General features: G+C 49.8%; 4 protein-coding genes across 4 annotated transcripts; 3 read left to right on the forward strand and 1 right to left on the reverse strand.

The window, feature by feature from the left end:
* Positions 1–1404: 1404 nt before the first annotated feature.
* On the forward strand, positions 1405–2595 carry CDV56_107658 (uncharacterized protein; the record flags this gene model as incomplete). The annotated part of the gene is made up of 1 exon (XM_026761277.1): positions 1405–2595. The coding sequence occupies one exon, from the start codon at positions 1405–1407 to the stop codon at positions 2593–2595; it is 1191 nt and encodes a 396-aa protein (XP_026615928.1).
* An 857-nt stretch (positions 2596–3452) lies between these two features.
* CDV56_107738 (C2 domain protein) lies at positions 3453–7347 on the reverse strand (the record flags this gene model as incomplete). Its single annotated transcript, XM_026761357.1, has 4 exons — positions 3453–4913; positions 4968–6887; positions 6941–6976; positions 7033–7347. 4 exons carry the CDS (start codon positions 7345–7347, stop codon positions 3453–3455), a joined length of 3732 nt encoding a protein of 1243 aa, XP_026615929.1.
* A 1512-nt stretch (positions 7348–8859) lies between these two features.
* CDV56_107924 (uncharacterized protein) lies at positions 8860–9808 on the forward strand (the record flags this gene model as incomplete). Its single annotated transcript, XM_026761543.1, has 2 exons — positions 8860–8995; positions 9060–9808. 2 exons carry the CDS (start codon positions 8860–8862, stop codon positions 9806–9808), a joined length of 885 nt encoding a protein of 294 aa, XP_026615930.1.
* Positions 9809–15262: 5454 nt separating this feature from the next.
* On the forward strand, positions 15263–17574 carry CDV56_108139 (acetate--CoA ligase; the record flags this gene model as incomplete). Its single annotated transcript, XM_026761758.1, has 6 exons — positions 15263–15301; positions 15369–16613; positions 16680–16940; positions 17000–17129; positions 17185–17459; positions 17512–17574. The coding sequence occupies 6 exons, from the start codon at positions 15263–15265 to the stop codon at positions 17572–17574; spliced, it is 2013 nt and encodes a 670-aa protein (XP_026615931.1).
* Between the last annotated feature and the right edge of the window lie 1000 nt (positions 17575–18574).

Consider the following 18574-nt stretch of genomic DNA (forward strand, 5'->3'; position numbering starts at 1 on the left):
TAAGAAAATCGAGGGCTCGAAGTTGGAAAGCCTCTTGCCAGCAATTCAGAGACACTCAAGTCCTTCCAAATCCTTTACAGTCCTCTGTATGCATAACTACACTGAAGCACTGTATGAATCAGTGCATTCTCCCTATGTCCGATTCAGTCCGGTGTCTGGATTGGCAGGAGGCAACAATATCACTATTCCGGCTATCCGCTACAAGGCCGTTCGGATGTACTCTGAGACAGCATTGAGGCAAAAGTTCGCTGCCTTCTTGGAAGAGTCGAATAGCATTCGTAAGAGACAAGTAGTAGAAACACGAAGCCTTCATGCTGGACGAATCCCATGACTGTGATATCTCTGTAGGTGGATAGCTTGAAACATTGCTGTTCACTGTTCAGACTCTGTTCAGACAGCGTAAAGCAGGAACTGTTTCCGGATAGTCAAAAAGGTGTCACTTATTTGATAGAGCAACCTGGATGCATCAAATGTCACGTTACTTGGAGTTCAATTCTTACTGATCTGTTACTAGTGTGTATTATACTACGTACTAGAAGTTCCCCACTGCCTCGTGTCTTGATCTTTTTATAGTACAGAGTACCTGGACTTGCACAGAAAACATTATGGTACTGGAGGTACTATCCACAAGCTCTTATGTCTCTAAACGGACTTTAGGTAGCAACATTCTATGGACTATGTGACATTTGATCAGATTGCATCGGTCGGTCAGTTTGTTTAGTTTTGATATGACTCTGACAGAAGTTTGAGTCTAGTGAATCAGTTGAATTTGACGATCGGATCGACAGTAGACAGACCGACATACGTATGAGCACGACAGAAATAGACCGACTGCGATGGCGTCCAATAGTCCCTCCACACTCTGAATAACTCGACTGCTATTATGGATGTGATGGATGCTTTTTCTTCTTTTCAGGTCAGATAAAACTCTTCTGGAGTATTATTTCCACTCAGTATCTCTCTTCTTCTTCTTCATATCCATACCTTTTTATTCCTAAGGATATTGACTGCTCGAAATCATCGCTGAATTCGCCTCCGCAGTTGCATTTCTAAAATAGGAAACCCTCCAAGCGCCCACTTGCTTCTCCTCTACTCCTCCTACTCTTCCTCGTTATATTTTCTATTCTTGTTTTTCACAATTCTTTCCTTCTCCTAGTAGATATCTCCATAGTTCCCACTTAGCTCCAACATCTCCATCGATTATCCGACTGTTGTCTTATTGTTGGAATCGGTCTGGCCAACTGTGGGCTGGTACTCTCCATCGCCTCGTCGTGCGGGGCGCAGTCCGTCCTTTCGCTCTGTCTGTCTCCTCTTCTCTACCTCTACTTCATTCTTATTTCCTCGGGCTCTCCTCTCGATCACCTTGCGCCATTTCCTAGATCTCCCTCTCCAAGTCTCTTCGCCATGCTTGCAGCCCCCATGCCCCCGGTACCGTCGCATCGTCCCCCTCCTTCCGATGCTGACCGAACAAGCTCCCACACAATCTCACAGTCCTCGTGTCAAAAAGGGATCGCTTCTACAAATATGTCGTGCGGTGTATCATCAAATGCTGCAGGCGACCGGCAGGCGACCATGCCGCAGAGACCGAAACTCACTCTTCAGACCAAATCACTACCAATGACATTCGGCAGTTCAACAACAGGGCTGTCTCTCTCGTTAGCAGCCGGTGCCACAGCGTCTCCCACTGTGCGCAACACTTTTAGAAACGCCTATGATGTCTCCTGTCCGCCTTCTGCTACCGTGTCACCCTCCAAATCTTCCATGTCAAGATTCGGCAAACCCTCGTCACCATATCCCACTGACGCTAATGGGAATCCATATCAACAACCTCTTGGGGTAAAGAGTATTCTCCGAAACTCGCCGTTAGAACCTACTGCTAGACGGCGATCGATATCCGTGGCCCCGAACGGGCCTAATGGGGGTTCGAGCTCGCGCAGGGTGTTCTTCCCCGCCGAGAAACGGGTGAGCTATCGGTATCCACTCGAGGAGGAGATCAAGACCGTGCACTACACCGCGCGCCATTCCGACCTCATTGGCCAGGTGGAACATTACCCTTCTGCAGAGGCTGGCTCCGGCGAGGACTGGGATGCCAATTCTAGCCTTCCGTCATCCGACATAAGCACCTCCGACGAGGACGAATATCACAACGCCTCTCAGTCTCAACGCGAAAGGAAGAAGAGGAAAACTTTAGCGGCGGAAAGACAAGTTCGCGCAGTGGCACTTTTGGATGGGCTAGAGACAGATCCTTATGGTTCCTCCACTCCCCAGACACCGCGCGTCAAGCGCCGTTGTGAATGGAGATGGACCTTGGGACCACTGGAAAAGCGGAACGAGCTTATCCAGTTACCTCAAACACCCGAGGATGCAGCTTCTCAGCTTCTTGTGGCACATACCACACCTGCATCGGATGTGAGCACTCACAATGACAAGGACACCGAGAACTTGACCACGAGCGACTCGGAGGATGGTCAGTCTTCCAGTACCTCCCAACGGCTCTCCAGCCCAACTTCATCTGTCGCATCACCCCAGGACAAAGTCTATGGCTTGAACACAAATCAAACCTTTGAGTCTGGGCCACCAGATACCACTCTCTGAACTATACCACCTCGCATTGATGATTGATCTGGTTACGATTTACGTCATATAGACACGCATACTCCTCATATTCAGCCCATTAAGCGTCTTGCATTCGTATCATTTTTCTGGAGTTCTTCGCTCTTCAGGCATTTCATGTATCACCTCATACATTCTTGGCTCGGTTGTCTGAGACGACCAGGACGTTGGGTCGATGGCTTGATAACCACCTCCACTTCATGATGCATTTCTATTTTAACGCACAGTATATACATGTTTACTGTCGGTTTCTAATGTCGCTGTGGTTGCTGGCAATCTATCTATTCTCTCCACATCTCTCAACTGTCTCTTTCCAATGTGTCATGAACCCCTCCCTCTTCCCGAGTCCGAAGACCGACGATCACCATAAAACTTAATATAGTAACAAGTAAACTAACAGGTAACAAGTGGCAAATCCATTGAGAGTCTGAAACCCCACAATGAAAATGCAGTCCTGCGCCACTTCGTCGAGGTGTTTGTGGGCAATCACATCAAACAACTACTGGAGTCTGTCCCAGAACGGCCTAGGAGGCAATACCCTGTAATAAGTTGATTAAGGCTGGTATTGGCAGAGGCTATTCGGCCGATCTGATTGCTTGCCGCTGTGATAAGCCTGCAGATACCCTTGCTTGATGTGTTTATCTTGACAGTGCATAAACCCTTACAGACTAGAGAAGTTATCACATGGAATGGGTGGTAGACTAATTACTTTGCATAATTATGGACAACCAGGACTCAGTAGATACATCACGTACCGCGTAGAGACATTTTCGTTGCGAGGATGATAGAGTGACACTGTGCGATCAAAAGAAAAAGATAGAAAAGAAGGATGAAACAGACTACTGCCCCGTCTCGGTCTCAATGTCCGGCTCTCGTCCGCTCAGATTGCCTGTAAACTTGTGCTTCACTTTGCGCAGTGCATACTTGGCTTCGTCCCGCGCGAACACCGCATTGCGCGCCGGCTTCCACTGCATCAGGCCGCGCTGCTGGCGCTGTTCGCTGCGCTTGGCTGCCCGCTTTGACGGGGTGATGCCGGCTTCGCTGTGCGTCCCCGATGTTGTGTCCGTGATGGTTTCAGGTTGCTGCTGCTGCTGCTGCTGCTGCTGCTGCTGCTGCTGCTCCTCTGGTCGGTCGTCCTCGTCCGATGACGACTCCGATGAGTCCCCCTCCTCGCTTTCGCTGGGGTGTGCGGCCCCGGTGGGCTCGACTTCCTTGGGCGGTGGGTTGACTGGGTCATGCGGGGGCTGGTCGCGACCGGGCTCCGCGATCTTGCGGCCCTTGGAGTCGAGATAGGCGGCCGGGTCGTCGCCAAACGCACCGCTCCAGTCGGTTCCCTGCTTGTCGATCCAGCGCCTGCGCTCTCTGGGGTGACTTTGTTTCAAAACGTCGCGGCCGGCTCTTAGGGATTGCTCGTGGAGTTTCTCGACGTCCTCGGGGATCTCGGCGGTGATTCTGTGAGGCCGCACGCCTTCGGCCATGCAGGCTTCCCACGTTTCAAAGGTCTCGCGTGAATTGCTGTCTACCACGTATTGCTCGTGGGAGTCATCGATACCGGGGGTGAAGACACCCCGAAGCTGCAGACGACCGATTTGTTGGAGGTCTTCTAAGCCAGGTGTTTCCTTCGCTTTCCAGTTTTCCTCGGTGATGTAGTTCTGGGTGAGCCGGCTTCCGTTCTTCGTCGACCAGATTGGTAGATCAATCTCGGTCTCTTCGTTATCCACGAGGTGTTGGAGCCAGAGAATTGCGTAACCCGCGGCTCCATGTTTGCCCTGCGTGTGCAGCTCGAATACGACGGGGGACCGATAGCGATGCTTCACCGGAAGTCGGATGCTCCGGCGGAAGTCTTCGTTAGTCAGGTCGTAGTAAGAGTTGTTCCCCTCGATATGACAGTAGCCACGCGGGATCTTTCCACTGCTTCCACCGGTGCGCAGTTTAATCTTGGCCCGATGGTTGAAACCTTGCAGCGTAAGCTTGTCCGACACAAATTGGAACGTGCCCACATCCCATCCGAGCATGTTCGGGGGCAGCTTCGTTTCGACGTGCCGGAAGAGCAGCGAGATACGAATCCGTCCGAAGCCAACACCGCCATCGAGAGGGTACCATCTGGTGACTTGGGATGTCTTCTGGAAGAGGTCGGCGAGCTTCAGTTGCACCACACCCAGGATTGGGTCGTGCTCCCGATATCGTTGGTCCCTGACGGTCACGGTGACCATTGCTGAGCGCCAGTCGCGGACGAATCGCTCAGTACCAGCGTTGAATATGGGCTTGGAGCTAAGTGCTTTGGCTCGAGTCCGGTATACCTATGCGAGACGTCAGCTATTATCCTTCGGTAGCAGCGCCGGGGAATCGCTCACCAGCTCATCATTGAGCGTAATCTTGCAATAGCTGGTGGGCAAGTCTTTGCCTTCCTCCTCAGTGCTTTCGCCGTAATTCTTTGCCGGCTCGTACTCCCTTCCCTTTCGATTACCGTTACTACCTTTGATATTGGCAAGTTGCAGGTGCACGATTTGATGAATCACGATGCTCAGGACACCGCTAGGCCACAATGGATCGGGTGGTGTGTGCGTGACCGCATCTTCTTCTTCGGTAATGACAGTGCCCTTCTCGTCCTGGAACTCGGGGATGTTTTGGAGATTCTCCGGAAGGTCTTTCCTCTTGCCATCCGTTCTCAGTTCCGGCCTTAACTTCGGCTTTCCGAAGAACCCAACTTCCCAATGCAGCTCACCGGGCATCTCGCTACCCTCGTTCAGACCCTGGAGCTTCGAGACTTGGGGATACATGCGGCCCGGGTGCGACAGCATCTCCCGGATGGGCAGTTCCACTTTGCCGACAATGTCATCGGCCGTGTTACGATCCGAGTCCCACAGTTCAACGCTGAGGTTCTCATCCACCTTGATCAGTTCCGGGGTGACAAGTAAAGCTGCAGTCTCTTCCCAGATCGGATTCAGATCATCCGTAATCACTCGGGTGCAGTACATAGGTTTGCCGTATTTGGAGAAGGAAAGGTTGATATAAGGATCACTTCCGCCACCATGGCTGCCACGCTTATCCTGCTTGCTCAGTCCAATGGCACGGTGGATCCGAACCCACATCACACCGATAGCCTGGGTTTCCTTGATGATATCGTCACCCTTGAGGATCATGCCCAGATCCATGGTCATTGATTTGGGTGCTGCGAAAAGGCTGCAGGCAGTGCCTATGGCATAGTTGACAAACTTGGAGATCAGCGGTAGATTGAGAACATTGACACCACGTCTCACCATCGGCATGCACCCAGCTCTGATATGCGGAATGCCAACAAGACTGTAGGTTACCTCCTTCATAAAAGGGGCTTCTGGCATCATCTGAAGTCTCAAACGTACAGTTCCAACCATCTCAATCAATTCCACGAACACCGGGAAAGGCACTCCGAATAGACCCTGAATTCCCAGGAAGAACATAATCTGCATATGCATGTTACGTGCTTTGGAGGAAGCACTTTGGCCACTCGGCTTTGCGTGGTATGCAAAAGAAGCTTCGAGATTGTAGTAGCTGCCACCCTCTTCCGCAGCTGCTGCCTCCTGAGGATCCTTATTTTTCTTGTTCTCTTCGCGGATGTTATCTTTCAGTTGCTGCACGTGCTCGTCTGGAAGAGCCCGCATGCTCAGAATACGTATAGGGTTGTTTCCTTGGTCGATTTCAGCGATGCGAACGTTCTCCACGACACCTGGCGCAGAAGCTTGCATGATGTCCTCGATAGTATCGGCAATGGGCGCCAACATATCGGGGTTCATCAGGCCCCAGACGACGCCAAGGAAAGTATTCATCCATTCGACAGATTCCGGTAACAAGTTGGCCGTAGCCTGGTTGCCTTGATTTAGTAAAGGATCCTTAAACACATCCAGAGCGGAGAACCTTACTGTTTGCCCTCGTAGCTGCTCACTGCTCCATTCCATTTCACGACCACTCCGGATAACCTCTTTCATCCACAACCAGATCCCACTTGTAGTGCAACAGGCCAAGGGTATGAGAGCCCATAGCGAGCCACCAAAAAGACGACCAAGGAAGAGTACACCAAGAAAAAGACCCAAACAGACTCCGGTCGCGCGCTTTTCCAACTGATCAAACATAGGCTTGTAGGAAATCGTCGGTGTGGGGTGAAAAAGAACATTTGTCTTCTCACCGTGGATCGGCACGTCGGACGTGGTGCCTTCAGCGATGGGATCAGGTGGTGCGGTCACATCCTGATTCTCTTTGTATTCGGACAGGTTCTGACATGCATCGGTTTTGATTTCCTGCATTGCGCACGTCAGAAACGATACGGCATACATATCCTTCAAGGGCTTACTGTTGGCTTTCCCAGGTTGGCATTGGGGACAACCAGCTAGAAGTAGCTTAGCAGAAGTTCCACTTTGCCTCGCATCAAGCAGACCGGGTTACCTTGGAATCTTTCACGGCGTCCATTGAGTTTTCGTCCTGGTCCTCTACCTCCATTTCTTTGCCGGTAACTGGGTCTGTCACTCTGCGAGTCTTGCCCTTGGCCTTCTTGCGCGGTTGATGGGGATTAGCGCCACCTTCGGCCTGCCGTTCTCTGGCAGTCTGTGCCTCCTCATATTCCTTCTGTTCCTTTTTTTCACGGTCGAGGCGCTCCATGAACTTAGAGATGGTTGGAACGGGGTTGGCCCCGCTCCAATGTTCTCCAACGCGATGTTGCTGGGGGGAAGTAGTCCCATTGTTATTAGGATGTGGTGCCATTTCGAATGCCAGTCAAGTCTTGATCGAACTGAAGGTGTGGAGAAAGACCTTTATGAGCTATAGTATGAATTCACAAAGGAAGGTCTCATCCTATTCAAAGTGAGTTTGAGGTGTCTGGATAAGGGATATACAAAGAAGATTGAAGTTGACCCAAAAGAGAGGCGCGTGAGATTGTCGATGGCAGTTTCTGCCAGCGATAGCATTGACATCGGACAAGAAGACAAGAAAACGACTGGACAAGGCATCTCGAAGGGTGAAATAGTCCTGTAGAGAGTTGGTGCAGCGAAAGCTGGCCCTACGCTCCTAGAACTACGTCATTGTGGAGGGAGGAACCAAAACAGCTGCCAATTGAGTCTGATCCGTGGAGAAAGCAAGAGGTCGTTGCCCTATGATCTACGAAGCTCCCTGACATCTCACCCTAGATTGCCCAGAGCTCCAGCTGGCGAGTCAGCGTGTAGATTGACTGTAGAGTGATGCGGGTGAACCTGCTGTAGACTTGGAATCTGGATGCTTCGTCATAGCAATGAACTTGGACGTCTTGGCGTTTGGCATCATTTCGACCAGCATGAATCGCTGTAACTTGGTCATCTTGGGATAAATTGTTCAAGCAGAGTTACAAGCATCTTCTGCATTGCCGTTGGATTCTGTTGGATTCAGCTTGCGAGTTGAATTGCTTCTCATCTGGAGTGAGGATATAGTACCTTCGTAGGTGATGCGGTGATGTCACCACCTCAACAGTGATGCCTGTGTATGATACACATTGAGAACATGTACTTTGTGCCTTAGGATGATATGAGCTTTTGATCTGTCCTTAAATCTCTAAAACTACTTGAACCGAAATCCCCCTTCCGTGTGCCAGTTTGCTAATCTGTGACACTTCAATATATATCTTCTAGACCCCTAGCTAGGAGTATACAAACCCAATAATCGCTCAGATTTCAACCTAAACATGCAATATATCCTTCTACCATTATGATGCTCTATACATAAGCTGAAATTTACAATTCATTTACCTATCTTGTCAATTTCTATTATTTGGAGTCTAATGACTTGAGCATGTTCATGGCCTGTGGCTGAAGATATGAATACGGCAAGGCAATTGAGAAATTGAGAAATTGCAAACTTACAAAGCAAAAAAGAAACAGAATATCCCATTATATAACAGTACCATCTTAGAGAGCTACACTCTCAAGTAGTGTCGATTGCAGAGGTTACGAGCATTAAAGTACAGTACAATTTCGCACAGGAGTAACTGCGCCACAGCGGCGGATAATTATTGACAACCTTGTGTCAATCCACACTGGCACATAAAGGTGGCCAGCTTTTCCTAACCTGACCACCCATCAAGCTTTCGCCTTCTTGAAGCTGCAATTGGGAAATCAGAGCTGCTTATTCTGTGAATGCAAATACTTCATTTGTTGTGGTAGATCGGCTTGAAAAACATCCGCCACACCTCAGTTATCGGCACATCTTCATCAGCCATCGCCGAACTCACAAATACACGACCCGAATATGTCCTCTACAGAAGAGTCGCCGGCTCAACGAGCAGCCAGGCTGCGCCGTGAGCGCCGAGAGGCCAAAATCCGAGAAGGTGGTGCAGCACGCTTGGACAAGATTACAAGCTTGAGCGGACGGACACCGCAAAGTGGTACGAATAATTATGCCTTGCTTTCTCGTATATCTTCATTACTGATTCATCTTGCAACTGCCAGCTCGCGAAGAATCGCTCTCCGCCCCGTCACTCTCACCTTCACCCTCGCCCCGACCTCCTGCACCTGTCTCCGTCCCCGAACCAGGGGCCCCACGTCAAACACAACCAGCACCGTTCCGACCAACTGCCAGCGTTGAGGACCAACCCCCAGAAGACCTCCAAGCCCAACAGGAGTATATCCGGGCCCTCCTCCGCCAGAATGCACCGCCCGTAACCCAGCAAGGCCCCGATGAAGACCCCACGATGCAACTGCTCAACTCCCTGATGGCGGGTGGAATGCCAGGGCTAGACCAGGGCACAGGCGACGCCGGCGCCGGCGCCGGACCCGGAGTCTCGCAGGCAGAACTAGCATCCGCCCTTGGCCTCCCGCCATTCGTCTCGAGCATGCTCGGCGCAGCGACACGAACCAAGACGGACGAGGAGAAGCGGGAGATCCGGATGTGGAAAGTACTTCATGTACTCTTCTCAGTTGTCATTGGGGTTTACTTTCTCGTGATCATCAGCGCGTCTGTCGCGACCTACGGAAGCCAGCCGCCGCCTCCTGCGACGGCCCGGAACCCATTCGTTCTGTTCATGACGGGGGAGATGGTGCTGAGCGGGGCGAGGATAATGCTCAGGAGCACGGGCGGGGCGCTGGCTGGGCCTGCGATGTGGATTCAGTTGCTCAGGGATGTTATCCGGGACGGCAGTATTGTGCTATTCTTGCTTGGGATGAGCGCTTGGTGGCATCGAGATTGGCTGGCTTCTTAGATAGCCATGGCCTGGTTGAGTCGGGGGGGTTCAGTCCTCGTTGACTAGTGGGTTTGAATTCTTCCCCAGCTTACGAATGCACCGAAACAGGCTCAAGCGTTTCTCTTGTGTATGATGATTTAATTACGAATTGTATTGATATTGGGGCAGTCTATTAAGCATAAACAAGTCCTATCCATATCCATGACCCACTGGATAAGAGTGCTTCGCAGTCAATGCCCTGTGATAGCCGGCGACACTGGTACTTGCCTAGGGAGCGGTGGGCTGCCGTTGTGACTGAGGCAATAATTCCACCTCAACTTATTTTGAAGTGACCAGCTAACGTAATCGGTAAGCGAGTGGCCATTGTAACCGAGCGGCCACCCTACCATACAACTTTGGCCGCAGTCGAAAAGCAGAGGCTATTTTCAACTTCTAAAAACAAATATTATTTGCAAAACTAATTCCTAATACGACTAGGACATTGCAATCGCCTATGTCCTATAATATGACAGTCACTGCAGCGTGGGGGCGCCCGCTTAGGACGCTGCTCTGCATCTGCTGCCTGCTCTGTAGAGACAGTTGGTATAGCTTCAGCAGCCTGATTCCTGCTTTGAATGAACTCCTGGCCTTCCTGGATAGAAAATCCCGCTGCAGTTTCTATCTGTCGCCTAGACCGCTTCTTCTTTTAAAGCTTCTTTTCATGCGCAGCCCGTAGATCTTGGTTTTCTTTTGCAAGAAGAATAGCACTATTCATTGCCATTTCACACCCCTTTATAAGCTGGTCTAACGCGGCCTTAGTAGGGGTAGAAGGGCTGCATGTACGCTCCCTAAGTAGCTTCTTAAGCGTAGTTTCCTGCTTTTTTAACTGCTTCAGATTGTGCGGTGTTTTAGGGACGGAATTGGTTGATCGACTCCCAGGTGGTGTAGGGGTTTTGAGCTGGATATTGAGCTGACTGAGCACCCGATTTGGATTAAATAGTATCAATCCAGTTGCTGAGAAGCCACTTTTGATATTATCTGCAGAAAAGATTGCTGTACGCGCCTGTGGATAGGCTTCAAGGAAGTCAAATTTGTCGATATGGTTGAAACCAAGCCGCATCTTATCCTCCACTAAGCGGCCGTACGCACGCTTTAGAGGAGAAAAACAACCAACATCCAGAGGCTGTAGGAGATGTGATGAATGTGCAGGCATGCAGATTGGTATAATATCATTTTCACTGCAAACTAGATCAAACTGAGGTGTTAAATGACTCCCGTGGCCATCAAGGATCAACAATCGATATCTACCAGTCGTACGGCTAGTAGTTGCTGGAATAAAGACTTTTTGAAGCCATCGTAGTCCAATTTGATCCGTTGTCCATCCATTTTGACTGACTTCAATCCTCCAGTCAGCTGGTAAGGCTGTATCTTGATACCAGCCTTCAATATGGACCTTTCCTTTAAAGATAATGCATGGTGGAAGCACCCATCCAGTAGAGTTGATACACTCTATAGATGTAACCCATTCGCGGTTCCCTGGCTGGACAAGGAATGGCCGACCAAGCATCTCGGCTCTATTAACTACCTTAGCAGTAGCTACTAAGCCCATTGTAAAGCCAGTTTCATCAAAGTTATAGATATCTTCAAGTGCAATCCCATGCTGCATGATAGTGATCTGGACGCGATTGAACCATTCTTGAATAATCTTTGGGTCTTCACATTTAGCACGCTGGTGATTATAGCGCCTAGAGAATCGGGTTTTGATCTCATCACGCCGATTGATGAAGTTATATACCCATTTCTCACCAACTGTCTGGGCAGTGGTTGAACCACGCTTTGAAAGAAGTATATTGGCCATTTCTCGTATATGGGATGGTCGGGGAGCAGATCCACGTTGATCCATAGATAAGATCCATTTGATAAGTGATTCCTCTTCATTTTGGGTCATCTTATGCCCATTTGCGCGTGCCTCAGCTCGAAAGATATGTCCATCTAGGCGTCGTCGAAGTGTTGTACGGGGTATATTATAAACACGTGCTGCTTCTGAGATATTGCGAATTTCATGCTTCTTCAGAGCGGATATTGCAAGTACAATTCTTCCCTCTTGCTCAATTGAATCTTTTAAATTTGTATGAGCTTTTCGTGGCATGGTAATGTGTTGAATTACTTCATAACAATGGAATCGCGGTCAAAACGCGTTGGGGTGGCCGCTCGGTTACAATGGCCACTCGCTTACCGATTACGTTAATTAGTTAGTTACAACGAATGCCTGATTAAGCCGGCGGGGTCTCGACCAGTCTGAGTATCACTACGAGTCAATTAGAGCCGCCAGAGGCCAAGATCAACAAGGATACCATCGGCGGATTCACCAGGTTACCTAGCAGCGGGTGAGCAATTGTATTATTGAAGCTCGCCAGACTGAGGTGTTTATCAGTTTTATCAGTTATCTTCGGAGGCCGAGTTGCGAACATGCGAATGGGCTGGGCAACTTGGACTCAACGCAAAGACGGCTGGGGAGCAGGGAGCAGACGAAATAACACGACTGATTGTTCAAAGGCCAGCGACAATTTGACTATCTAGGTGTTGATTTGACGCTGGCGCATCTGCTAAGGCATTCGCGGTAGATTTGCTGTCAAGGGTTAGGCTCTAGACTTTTGGTGGGGAAAATCGTTGCTAGTATTCCTATTGTACGGAGTATGTACGGAGTTAGAGTAGTACTCTCTAGTTAGTCTTGCAGACAGTCTGAATTGCGCCCAAGACCGTTCAAGAGGTCTGCTTTGAGAGGTTGGAAGCAGTCAGCTAGATCAAGTGCATGGCAGATTGCGTATGTACCATGGGATATGTGTCATTGGTCCCATGTCGCAGGGACGTAACATTGCCAGTATGCCAGTATTCATGCACTGACAGGCATGTCAGGGGAAGAGAGATGCATTAGAGGCTTTCCAAGTCTGCAACATGGACGAGCTAAAGATTCTACTAAGCATGCCTGAAGGAGGCTAGAGCAACCGTGTTGTCTCATCGAGCATAAGAAGAGGTCAGACTCGAGATCATAATTGTGTCCACAAGAGACGATTGACTTCATCTACGCGAGAACCGAGAAGAACAGGATGAAAGGAAAATCTGCAGATATATCCAGGCCGAGTCTCAAACTAGATACCGTAACCTCGGTCCCAAGCAGTGAGGGCAGGACATCATGTACCCTTGAACTCATGCCCGAGCTTCCGTGCGACCGTATGCAATCGAGCCGAGTACTATGTCGGATTTCATCATGACGAATTCGTGGTCGATTGGGAGAAGAGCCGAAACGAACGTCGATCAGGACTCGAAAGTCTATTTCATCAGTGAAGTCATAGTCGAGATGAAGATAATGTTCGTGGTCCTCACTCCCTCACTGCAGTTCTCGAAGAAATCCAAATGAACAATCATGAGCACGAGGAGTCTAGGAGCCTACTAGGAGGGCCATCCATCTTCCCGGCCATCCAATGCCCGATTCAAGCCGCCAAGAAGACCAGACAAGCACCAATCTGTCAGTCTATGTAAGGGAACCTCATGATGGCGTAGAGGTACAGAGTCTGTAGATGATCAACTTGGCAAGTACAGCCAGTCGTGCACCTAGGGAAATACTAGGTAGACTCCGTCCAGGTCCTAGAGTTACCTAACTGGAACAGTCCATCCCGAATATCCACTGGCCCCGCCTGCTCTTTGATTCTCTGGCTGCATGTTCTAAATGGCTTTTGTCTGTTAGGTTAGGTACTACTCAGGGATAAACCGGAGGCATCAAACCTCATTTGCGGAATAGAAGAGAATGTTATCACTGATAAAAAAAAAGCGTAGAGTACTAGAAGAAATGACTAGACCGAGATATCGTTCTATCTGACACAGAGTTCGAAGTGTTCAAATCCAATTGCCAGTGTGGATGGACTCCTTGATCAAAAGCATAAATTCCCCAAGTTAGTCGTTTTATGGCTCTCCCCGCATGCTTACGGCGTTACAACCCGAATGTCATGATGAGAATTACGAGATTCGACTTGGTGCTTAGGTACTACTAAGGTTAGTTTCATAATTTCCATTAGGGATTCAGTCCGTCAATCAGTACGTAGTACGGAGTAGATACTACCCCTCCATGTACATAGTTCCTGTTGATCGTGGATTTGACCTGCCCCTTTCTGGTGATGCGATCGGATTTCCCGAGCCAATGAATGTGGTAAGTTGTAAGGTATACTCAGAGATTCGCAATAATCATAATAAAAGCACCTGTTTGCTGGACACACTAGATGGTGATAAACAAGCATATCTGTATGATAATAATTGTGGCGGGGTAGATAGCACGTATCCTAGGAATGTGTAGGAACCGCCAGACGACATGAACCAATAACCAGCACTTACCGGTCCTCTCCAGCTATGATGATTGTACAATATGAGGGGTACTTGTAGCTAGAGGGCTGTTTTCGTCTTGGTTACCCATAAACCATCCCACCCTCCAAATTCCTTCCCCGGAGCAACGGAACGAGCTCCTGTCAAGCCCCCGCATGGCCGAGTCCAATTTTTTGGATGCTTTCGGGCCAGTGCGAGTTGAAACCTGGAGATGCGGGATAATGAGAGTAAGGTAGTTAGGGAACTTTGAGTAGATGAGATTATTGTAGTTACCATCAGTGGTGGTCGATGAGGACCAGTATGGATTAGGATGTAAAGATTCTTCTATGTTTGTATCCTTACTATCATTTAGAGAAGCTACAGGTATGAACCTATTCATTCCCATTGATTGTAAGAGAGGTAGTAGTACTCCTGGTCAGCAGTCAGCACGGTCGCCCGGAAGGAGATCTCCCTAAGCTCCAAACTCCCAAGGCCGTAGAAGTCGTATGGATCCTTGTCATGAATCCGACCTATTATGCTAAAGAACAATCCAATGCAACTAATCCTTAGACAGTAGTAACTAATACTATAAACCATTTGTCGCCTCCACCGACCACCGGACACCCGGGGAGCGGGACCTCAACATTATCCTCTTTTAGCGCCTCTCTCACCAAACAATCGTATTGGAATACTAATAGATATAACCGCCTGGTCTTCCCCTGTCTTCTCCTCTGTGGCTGTTTTTTTCTCTCTCTGTTCTTTCCTTCACCTTCCTTCTACTCCTCTCCTAATCTCCCCCCTCTAACGTATTCCCTCGTGTCGAAGGTGGTTCATATCCTACTCCTTGAGTAGAGTGATACGTTACTACGTTACTGCTACTTAGCTCTCTTCGGTAGGTAGCATCGGCTCAGCTTTACCCCACCAAAGCAAGCAGCCCGTCTTAACTGCTTTGGCAATTGCTGAGCTTAATTCCTTCGTTCTAACTCACGTGCATTTGCATGCTCTCGGTGCTCACAAAAGCTGACCCCCGCATCTTTAGCAGCATTTCTCAACCAACCCTCCTTTCTTCTCTTCTTTTCTCCTGAATTCTTCAACTTTCAATCAGCCGAAGCTCAGCATTTTCCTTGAGAACTCACAAACATGTCTGACGGCGACGTTAAGCCCCCAAAGCCGGCCGTGGTGAGCAAATTTCCCTCGGATTCCTCTCGGGGGTTTCTCGGCCTGCGGGCTAATAACATTCGTTTAGGTGCTCGAGGCCCACGAAGTCGACACTTTTCACGTCCCCAAGGCATTCTATGAGAAGCACCCGACAGGGACTCATCTGAAAGATTTGGACGAGTACAAGAAACTCTACGAGGAGTCCATTCGCAGCCCTGACACCTTCTGGGCCCGCATGGCCCGTGAGCTGCTCACTTTCGACCGAGACTTCCAAACCACCCACGTCGGCTCCCTCGAGAATGGCGACAATGCCTGGTTCGTCGAAGGTCGCTTGAATGCCTCATTCAACTGTGTGGATCGCCATGCCATCAAGAATCCTAACAAGGTCGCGATTATCTACGAGGCCGATGAGCCCAATGAGGGCCGTATCATTACCTACGGCGAGCTCCTCCGCGAAGTCTCTCGCGTTGCGTGGGTCCTGAAGCAGCAGGGTGTCAAGAAGGGTGACACTGTCGCTATCTACCTCCCCATGATCCCCGAAGCCATCGTGGCCTTCCTCGCCTGTGCCCGTATCGGTGCCGTTCACTCCGTTGTCTTCGCTGGTTTCTCCTCGGACTCCCTTCGTGATCGTGTTATTGATGCCGGATCCAAGGTCGTTATCACCACTGATGAGGGTAAGCGTGGCGGCAAGGTGATTGGCACCAAGCGCATTGTCGACGAGGCCCTCAAGCAGTGCCCCGATGTTACCAGTGTGCTAGTCTACAAGCGTACTGGTGCTGAGGTTCCCTGGACCAACGGCCGTGACATTTGGTGGCACGAGGAGGTTGAGAAGTACCCCTGCTATCTCGCTCCTGAGTCAATGAACTCAGAGGACCCCCTCTTCCTCCTCTACACTTCCGGTTCCACCGGTAAGCCCAAGGGTGTCATGCACACTACTGCCGGTTACCTCCTTGGTGCCGCAATGACCGGCAAGTACGTCTTTGATATCCACGACGATGATCGCTACTTCTGCGGTGGTGACGTTGGTTGGATCACCGGACACACCTATGTCGTCTATGCACCTCTGCTTCTTGGTTGCTCTACTGTCGTCTTTGAAAGTACTCCCGCCTACCCCAACTTCTCCCGCTACTGGGATGTCATCGAGAAGCACCAGGTCACTCAATTCTATGTCGCCCCCACAGCTCTGCGTCTGCTGAAGCGTGCCGGTGATGAGCACATCCACCACAAGATGGCGCACCTGCGTATTCTGGGTTCCGTCGGTGAACCTATTGCCGCTGAGGTCTGGAAGTGGTACTTCGAAAAGGTCGGAAAGGAGGAAGCTCACATCTGCGACGTAAGGACTTCCAGCCCTTTCTCTTCTCCCTCTTCCCCCCTGATCTGCGACTAATGCTTGAAACAGACATACTGGCAAACCGAGACCGGCTCGAACGTCATCACTCCCCTCGGTGGAATTACCCCCACCAAGCCAGGCAGTGCCTCCTTGCCCTTCTTCGGCATTGAGCCCGCTATCATCGACCCCGTTTCTGGTGAGGAGATCTCTGGTAATGATGTCGAGGGTGTCCTTGCTTTCAAGCAGCCCTGGCCCAGCATGGCCCGGACCGTGTGGGGTGCCCACAAGCGCTATATGGACACTTACCTGAACGTCTACAAGGGCTACTACGTAAGAGACTTCATTCGTACGATTTCTGCAATGACGTCCGGCTGACTGTATTATTCCAGTTCACGGGAGATGGCGCTGGCCGTGACCACGACGGATACTACTGGATTCGCGGTCGTGTCGACGACGTGGTTAATGTCTCTGGACACCGTTTGTCTACTGCCGAGATTGAGGCCGCTCTCATTGAACACCGTGAGTAGCATCTCAGAATTTTATGCGGGCTGTCGGAAGCTAATTGTCGCTACAGACCAGGTTGCCGAAGCTGCTGTCGTCGGTATTGCCGATGAGCTCACTGGCCAAGCTGTCAACGCCTTCGTTTCTCTCAAGGAGGGCAACGAGACCACCGAGCAAGTCCGCAAGGACCTTGTGATGCAGGTTCGCAAGTCAATCGGACCATTTGCCGCACCCAAAGCGGTTTACGTCGTGGACGACCTCCCCAAGACTCGCAGTGGCAAGATCATGCGCCGTATCCTGCGGAAGATTCTGAGCGGTGAAGAAGACAGCCTGGGTGACACCTCGACCGTGAGTCGCTCGAGCTACATTGGATTACTGTCTGTTGCTGACTGAGTCCTAGTTGTCGGATCCTTCCGTGGTCGACAGGATCATTGAGACTGTTCATGCTGCCCGGGCCAAGTAGATTTGAATGATGACACGACTATCGATGACAGAGAAGCCATGAATCAGAGAAGCGTTTGAAAAACAAATGAATTAAAGGAAGGGAGCTTTCTAGCACGTTGAATTGATACTTCAACGCAGGATTGTCAAAAGGCAGAGTCGTCTTTCCGTTTTCTTATACCGTGATTCCCTGTTTGTACCCACTGAAATTTGGCGTATATTTTAGCCATGGTCATTTCATATATATATTTCACATATCTTCAAACATATTTCTCGATGCTCCTTGTAGGGAATGCAACCTTTGCTTCCCCTATGGAGAAGTGAGTAAGACGATGATCAGTACAAGGAGCAACATGAATGGGGGTTAAGGTATGAATCATGAAGAACATGTCGAGTCACTTCATATCGATTACAGCAAACGACGAGAGATGGAAACCAGTGTGGTGCGCATCATTAATCTCGACGGGATTGTGTCGTCCAAAGGCACCAAATTGTCTATTATTGAGGTTATCCATTCATCTCTTATGGAGTGCAGTAATCCGCCACGGATGCCTGAAAACTCCCGCAGTTGTGTTGGTCTGATGCCGTCCACCTGATCAGGCATCTATGGTCACATGACCTTCGGTCGACAACGCTCCCAGCAAAATTCCACCACTGAATGGAGTATTAATAAGGGACACTTTACCATGGGAGCAGACTGGCGACTATTACTACAGAATAATCTACTTCACTCTTGAATCACTTTTTCTCCTGTTCACTTTCCCAATTCAAATCAAATATTAGTAGTGAGTAGTGACTAGTCTACTCCGTAGTGAATAGTGAATTGGTCCTCCAGGCCAAACATAGGTACAAGCCGCCTCGGAGGCTAAACCGCAACAGGCAGTCCACTGAACTCCCTCTCACTTCTTCACTTCGCAGCAGCTTTCTTCCTCTTTTTCTTGACATCTGCGCGTCACTTCTTCCCTTCCATCTCCCATCCTTTCACCAACTTTCCTACCCCCCCATTGCCACCACCTCTTTAG

Source organism: Aspergillus thermomutatus (genome assembly GCF_002237265.1).
Source record: "Aspergillus thermomutatus strain HMR AF 39 chromosome Unknown NODE_54, whole genome shotgun sequence".
NCBI classification, from domain to species: domain Eukaryota; kingdom Fungi; phylum Ascomycota; class Eurotiomycetes; order Eurotiales; family Aspergillaceae; genus Aspergillus; species Aspergillus thermomutatus.